This window comes from Bison bison, unplaced genomic scaffold, assembly GCF_000754665.1.
Source record: "Bison bison bison isolate TAMUID 2011002044 unplaced genomic scaffold, Bison_UMD1.0 scf7180017864505, whole genome shotgun sequence".
Taxonomy (NCBI): Eukaryota; Metazoa; Chordata; class Mammalia; order Artiodactyla; family Bovidae; genus Bison; species Bison bison.
Window position 1 is genome coordinate 1,957,836 of NW_011495062.1, and position 8,021 is coordinate 1,965,856.

At 47.9% G+C, this 8,021-nt stretch overlaps 1 protein-coding gene across 1 annotated transcript in view; it reads left to right on the forward strand.

Annotated features, from left to right (window-relative positions):
• Positions 1 to 8,021, forward strand: part of GALNT10 (polypeptide N-acetylgalactosaminyltransferase 10) — a 227,036-nt gene that overhangs the window by 189,222 nt on the left and 29,793 nt on the right. Inside the window, exon 8 of the mRNA XM_010829397.1 lies at positions 1,285 to 1,402. Coding sequence (XP_010827699.1) covers positions 1,285 to 1,402 — 118 coding nt within the window. The remainder of the gene's footprint in view (positions 1 to 1,284; positions 1,403 to 8,021) is intronic.

Genomic DNA, 8,021 nt, shown 5'->3' on the forward strand with positions numbered 1-8,021 from the left:
CAGCTCTTTGCGAGCCCATGGACTGTAGCCTCCCAGGCCCCTCCGTCCATGGGATTTTCCAGACAAGAATACTGGAGTGGTTGCCATTTCCTTCTCCAGGGGATCTTCTTGACCCAAAGATTGAAGCCATGTCTCCTATATTGGCAGGCAGATTCTTTACCACTGTGCCACCTGGGAAACCCAGTTTTCTTTTTTTTTTTTTTTTGAGGGTTTGAAGTTGGAGCCAGACATGAGCACAACCACTCAGAGAGGTTTTCATGCAGTAAATGCTGGTGGCCCCTCGCAGGGGAACTGGGGGAGGCCACACCCCATGCATGATTGACCATCTCAATTCCTGGGCTCATGGTTTCCCTCCCTTCTCTCCCCCAGCTCCACTTTGTCCATACCCACTTCAAATGCCACCCCTCTGAGTACTCTTCCTCAACTCTTGCCCCAGCCTCTCTCCTCACCCCCAAAATATGTAGGCAGAGGTGCCCTCCTTTCCTGTAGTGCTGGTTGCACCTCCAGAGGCCCTCGTTACACCCAACCTGCCTTCTGCACCCTCCCATCCTGAGGTGGCCACCCTGCTACACTGACATCCCCTGCAGATTCAGCCTGACCCCGATTGACCTCCAGATTCTTCCAGCGTCTGCTCCTCAGCTGGCACTCAATGAATGAACTAATGAGTGAATGAATGAGTGGAGGAATCTCATCCCAGTTTAACTGCAAGAACAAGGACTGTGGCTTCTTTTGTAAACTCTCAGCAGAAAAGCATGCCCATGCTGGGCTTGGAAAGTAAGAATCATCAAATCATCTCATCCAAAAACACAGAACCTAAGCTCCATCCCCCAGAGATTGTTGTGTAGGTCTGGGGTCAGACCCAGGAAGCTGTGTGTGTTTTCATCTCTCTCAGGCATTCTATAGCCTAGACAGGCTTAGAAAGACCTAATCCAAACCATTTAACCAGTGGGAGAACTGGAGATAGAGAGAGAGACATGGAGATATATAGAAATATGATGGAGCTACAAGGCCCACAGAGGGAAAACACTATGATTCCATTCCACGAGTATTCTTAGGTGTTAACCATGTGAAGGAGTCTGAGGTCCACTGGTTAAAACATAGCATTTATGAAGAAGGAAGAAAGCCAGGGGCTGCACTCAGAAGGGCTTTGGATTCCCTGCTGGACACGAGGGCTATGTTGATGGAGCAGTGGGAAACGGCATCCCTGGGGAAACAGCAGCATCCAAGAGCAGGATACACACCACCAGGACGTCTGCTCTTCACACCACCTTCTTCTTCCCGCAGGTCTCCCGTGATGGCCGGTGGACTGTTCGCCGTGGATCGGAAGTGGTTCTGGGAGCTGGGTGGGTATGACCCAGGCTTGGAGATCTGGGGAGGGGAGCAGTACGAGATCTCATTCAAGGTAAGCCAGCCCCTGGAAAAACCCCCAATCCTGGCAGGTTGCCTGCCTAGCAGTGTCTGAGCCTGGGGAGACTGTGGAGGCTTCAGGTTCTGCAGCCCATCTGCTCAATGTTTGCATCATCCCTTCTTAGATGATAGTTTAGAATAGGACAGCCCTCACTTCACTGAAGAGATGGTGTGTCTCCCATTGAGACGGCCAGCACACCAGCAGAGGGGAAGAGAGAGCCAGTTGAGCAGGACACATAGGCTGGTGGGAAGCTCTGCTCGAGAACTATCCCCCGGCCTCACAGAGGCCAACTTGTCCTTAGTGGTTTCTGGCCACATGTCTCAAGTTTTGCCTTTGTGCCTGTCCCTGCTGGAGTTGGATATACAGAAACCAGGGGCTAAGAGCTCGAGTTGTGGCATCAGAAAAGCCTGGGCTCCAATCCCAGCATCACTACTCAGAAGCAGTGTGACTTTGGGCAAGTTAGATTACCTCTCTGAGCTTTCTTTCCTCATCTAAGAGGATAATAAGACTACCTACCTTACAGAACTTTTGTGAAGATTAAATTAGATAATATCTAGAAAATGGTTAGCACCCAACCTGGGGACACAGCCACCAATTAATAACTGGTAGAAATAATTAAAGAGTTGGAGAATAAATATTTACTATAACCTATTATAGCAATCCATGGGCTGTAGAATCTCTGATAACGGTAGTAAAGGAGACAATGGTTACTAGTTAACTACCCAAACTTCTGAGGCCAACTTCTGCCCCTTTTTGTTGGATTTTTGTATTGATCTCAAGTGAAGAATGAAGGCTTTGTCCATCGGTAGGGAAGACTATCGTGTCTCGTGCCCCTGTGTCGGCTAGGGCCTGCTTCTAACACACCTGGAACCCTTGGTAAGATATATCCCCAGCCCATGAGGAATGACCAGCAGCATTACTGGGCTGAGTCCTGTGAACGCACAACCCTGATTCCACCGAGTCTAGCATCTACTTCCTAGGCAAAGGACCATTGTCACACACACAACAATTAAGGTTTTGGTGCTAGGGTTAGATTGCCTAGGTCAGATTGTAGCTCTGCTGCTTTGTACCAACTGTGTGATCTTGGACAAAGAGTCCTTATCCATCTGAACCTCAGTTTCTACTTCCATAAAATGGGTATAGTGACCCTCTAATCTTCACAGGGTTGTTGAGAGGATTAAATAAGACCATTCTTGTTAGGTGCTTCTCAGTAAATATCCTAAAATAATGAAATAATAAATAATGAAAAATTATTTTCATTATTGTCATTGTCACTGCCACTGGGTGAGCAGTTCAGAACTGGGGGACATTAATTCTTCGGCCACCTGATGCAAAGAACTGACTCGTTGGAAAAGACTCTGCTGCCGGGAAAGATTGAAGGCAGGAAGAGAAGGGGATGACAGAGGATGAGATGGTTGGATGGCATCACCGACTCAATGGACATGAGTTTGAGTAAGCTATGGGAGTTGGTGATGGACAGGGAAGCCTGGCATGCTGCAGTCCATTGTAGTCCATGGGGTTGCGAAGAGTCGGACACAACTGAGCGACTGAACTGAACTGAGCAAGAAAATAACCTAGAATTCTGAAACATTATTTTGGTTTGAAAAACAGTCTTTTTCCACTTTACCTTCAGATTTCTGAAGTTATCTCCCATAAGGGAGCCAGCCTTTAAATAAAACTAATATTAAAATCCAGGGGTAACATTAAAAGTATTTAGCAATCATGATGGCACCAGCCAGTCAGAGCGATGCCGGCTGTCAAAAAGCATCCATCCACTCTGGTGTGCAGCAACTCAGGTGCCTGGATCAGAGCTGGCAGGACCCGGTGCAGAGCCCTTCACACGTGTTGTCTTATTTAATCCTTACAACAGCCCTAGGAGGGTGGTATCATTATTATACCCATTTCACAGGGAGGCAAGTGGAATTCAGACCAAGGTCCCACACGTTTAGAACTAACAGAACCAGGACATGAAGCCAGGCCTGCCTGACTGCAGGGTCCGCGCTCTGACCTGCTGTGTTGTACAGGCCTCTGCAGGGACGTGAGAGCACTTGAGAGGAAAATTAGCCTGAGAGATTTCTCTGCCATCTCTTACTTCCTTCTCAGTTTTTGCCTCCTCCTGGGGGCAGTTAACCCCCTCTTGGGTTTAATTTACTAGACAACTCTACAGCATCTCAGTGAATTGAATTAGTAAACAGTCTAAGTCAAAAATAGTTTTGCTCTCCCAACCTTGACTCTGATCCACCAGTAGAGGCTGCCCCTTACTGTGTGAATATATATTGTGAGGCTACGTTCAGAAAAGGAGTGGTGATTGATTAGTGATGTCTGCCATGGGTGCAGGTTTGGTGGATGACAGCATGTATGTCATTTATAGTATCTCTACTGCTGCTGCTAAGTCACTCATCCTTCTGGGCTCAGCCTATCTTATGTCTCCTCTTAGCCTTACCTGAGCTCCCCGTGATTAAGGGCCAGCCCAGTGTCGCTCCCAGCATGTCTCCGAATTCTTCCCACTGACATGACCCAAAGATTGACCTGTCTCCCCAACTACACTCTGAGCTCCCTGGAGGCAGGGAGGGAGTCTTGTTCATCTCTGTACCCTAGTTCCTGGCCCATCATAGGTGTTTTAAATACCTGTTGCTGCTAAGCTGCTGCTAAGTCACTTCAGTCACGTCCGACTCTGTGCAACCCCATAGACGGGAGCCCACCAGGCTCCCAGGGACGGGTGAGCCTGATGGGCTGCCATCTATGGGGTCGCACAGAGTCGGACACAACTGAAGCATCTCTAGCCCATGCAATTTAGTTTTCCAAATGCCACATCCTTACAGGTACAGTAGAATCACACATAAGGCATCAGAAGAGTTTTAACTTCACAGTTCCTCAGTTTACCAGTTAAACCTAACTTACAAAGTTTGTTTCCACAAATGGACACATCAGAGTTCTGAGTTCTCAGAATATGAACTTCAACAATGTAATAATCTTTGTTTGTTGTATCCTAAGAACCAAAAGGATTGCCTGACAGGGAGAAAGCACTTAATAAATAGTTATTGGTTGATTACTCAGAGCAGGTGTGTCATTGCCCGAACCAACCTCCCTGGTCAGAAAGTCCCCCTTCAGAAAGTCTGTGGAGAGTGGCGATGGCAGAGAAAGGAGCACGAAGGAATTTCTGAACCCAAAATGATCGCATTCTGTGCCTTTCAAAGACCCATCTGATGATGCTCACCAGGCAATAATGGCAGAACAAATGGCATTCTCCCCCCATGGTTTATTTACAAAAGACTCAGTAATGGGTGATGAGGTCTCTCATCCGGGAGGGGGAGGGAGGCTGGCTCCTGTTTCCAGTTGATCCACTCCGGAGAGGAAATGAGACTGTGTGATGAGGAGTCCCCCAGGTCTGGGAGGGCCCCTTCTCTCTCGGGCTATGGAGCTGGCAGCAGCCCCTCTGCCAGCACGCTGTCTCCCAGGCAGGCTTGCCCACAGCACTGAGGGCACAGGGGGGCCCAGTGGTCTGCCTGAAATGCCGGGTGTTCAGTTTCAGCCAGAGCAGGGCATTTACAAAGGGCCAAATGGCCTCTGATAAATCTCTGCTGGGCCCCCTTTTCTTTTTGGTGACAGAGAAGAGAGACCGGTCTGAAAGGCATGAGTGTATTTTCAGAAATTAAGATAAATTGATACATGCCATCAGGGCTGATGGATTAATAATTTGGCTCCAATTTCAGATCAGGCCATCTATCCTGATGGGAAAACCCTACAAAAGATGTTCCGAAGGCTCTGAAATTTCTGGAGGAGTCATTAACTCTTCTTCTTCTTTTCTCTCTTAGTCAACACCTTTTGTTTCTAAAAGGCACAGTCACATTATGAGAGTTCTCCTGCCTGGCAGTTACACTCTTCCCAGTTCTGATGGTCAGATAATTCTTTAACCCTGTAGCCTGGCCTGCACCCACCTCCACGAGCTGCTGACCATTCCTTGCTTTCTCTCCACCCTCCTCCCCAGTGCATTAGTCTGGACTCTTAGTAACAGATAACCAATATCCTGGTCAATCTGGCTTAAGCAAAAAAAGGTCAGAATTGATTGGCCCACACAACTGAAATTCCAGGGTAGATCCTCCAGGTCCAGCTAGATCCAGAGACTAACCCATCTTATTTAGGCTCCATCTCCCTTAGTCCCTCAGCTCTGCTTTTATCTGAGTTGGCTTCCCTCTCAAGCAAGCTTTCTTTCATGGAAATACCCAGCAGCCCAGTGGGAAGAGTTTCTGTTTCCCATCATTCCTATAGTAGGTCCCCAAGTCAAGTCTCATTGACTTTCTGGTTCCTTGCTCATCCCTGAGGAGTATTCTGATTGGTCAGCTGCTGTCTGAATCTAGTTGGTCACATGCCCATCCCAGAATCAGGAAGGTGGGATGAGCTGGTTCCCCAAAGGAAAGTCTGGGCACTGTGTGCAGAAGAGGTGGTACAGGGCAAACCACAGAGGTCCACCTTACCCAGCCATATGGGATGCTCACAAGCCTCAGGCTCTCAGGCTTTGCCATCTTTAGGGGCATGCACTATTCGTTCTTCCTGAAACACCCTTCCTTAGTCTGGCCAACCCACACTCATCCTTCTGGGCTCAGCCTATCTTATGTCTCCTCTTAGCCTTACCTGAGCTCCCCGTGATTAAGGGCCAGCCCAGTGTCGCTCCCAGCATGTCTCTGATTTCCTCCCACTGACATGACCCAAAGATTGACCTGTCTCCCCAACTACACTCTGAGCTCCCTGGAGGCAGGGAGGGAGTCTTGTTCATCTCCGTACCCTAGTTCCTGGCCCATCATAGGTGTTTTAAATACCTGTTAGTGGCATCAATTCCTGTCTGATATACTTTCTTCATCCTGCCCTTCCCAGACTGACATCTCCATCTTTGTGTACTGGCGGTGTGATGAGAAAGGCACTCGGTGAGAAAGCAGGGCACTGGCTTCTCATCTCTGCCACCTGTCCACCTGGAGACAGGGCCAGTCGCTTGACCTCTCTGGCCCTCCCATCCCACATGATACTGATGGAGTTTTCCTTCCTACCCAAGATAGGCTCAAATAAGACGCTGTAGAGAAAGCCCTTGGCCTTACATGAGCATGAGAGTGGTTTGGATTAGAGGTGGTGGTGGGAGGATGAGCCAGAAGGGGACTACACAGCATCCTCAGGAGGCTGAGGTTAGAATGTCTTCAACTCTGAGCTCCTGGAGAAGCGAAGTGTCCACAGGACCATGTGGCTGAGCTGGTGTGAGAAAGACATGGGCTTTGGGGCAATGAAAGTGGGCATATCTTTTTTTAGCAATTTGGCAAAATCTGTTACATTTCAAAGCAAGCACATTCGTTGGCCCAAAATTCCACCCTCAGGAGTTTAGCCGAGAGAGACAGAGCAAAGATCGAGGCAGGAGCTATTTGTTGAAATGTTACTTACCAGAGGTGAAGACTGAAGATGACCTTTAGTGTGAGTCCTTAAGGGATATGTAAGTTAGAGCACATCCCAGCAGTGAAATATTATATAAAAAAAGTTCAGTTGCTCAGTCGTGTCCAACTCTTTGCGACCCCATGAATCACAGCACACCAGGCCTCCCTGTCCATCACCAACTCCTGGAGTTCACTCAAACTCATGTCCATCGAGTCGGTGATGCCATCCAGCCATCTCATCCTCTGTCCCCTTCCCCTCCTGCCGCCAGTACCTCCCAGCATCAGGGTCTTTTCCAGTGAGTCAACTCTTCTCATGAGGTGGCCAAAGTATTGGAGTTTCAGCTTCAGCATCAGTCCTTCCAAAGAACACCCAGGGCTGATCTTCTTTAGGATGGACTGGTTGGATCTCCTTGCAGTCCAAGGGACTCTCAAGAGTCTTCTCCAACACCACAGTTCAAAAGCATCAATTCTTCGGCGCTCAGCTTTCTTCACAGTCCAACTCTCACATCCAAACATGACCATTGAAAAACCATAGCCTTGACTAGATGGACCTTTGTTGGCAAAGCAATGTCTCTGCTTTTCAATATGCTATCTAGGTTGGTCATAACTTTCCTTCCAAGGAGTAAGCGTCTTTTAATTTCATGGCTGCAGTCACCATCTGCAGTGATTTTGGAGCCCAAAAAAATAAAGTCTGACACTATTTCCACTGTTTCCCCATCTATTTGCCATGAAGTGATGGGACCGGATGCCATGATCTTCATGTTCTGAATGTTGAGCTTTAAGCCAACTTTTTCACTCTCCTCTTTCACTTTCATCAAGAGGTTTTTTAGTTCCTCTTCACTTTCTGACATATGGGTGGTGTCATCTGCATATCTGAGGTTATTGATATTTCTCCTGGCAATCTTGATTCCAGCTTGTGCTTCTTCCAGCCCAGCGTTTCTCATGATGTACTCTGCATAGAAGTTAAATAAGCAGGGTGGCAATAAACACCTTGATGTACTCCTTTTCCTATTTGGAACCAGTCTGTTGTTCTATGTCCAGTTCTAACTGTTGCTTCCTGACCTGCATATAGGTTTCTCAAGAGGCAGATCAGGTGGTCTGGTGTTCCCATCTCTTTCAGAATTTTCCACAGTTTATTGTGATCCACACAGTCAAAGGCCTGGCATAGTCAATAAAGCAGAAATAGATGTTTTACTGGA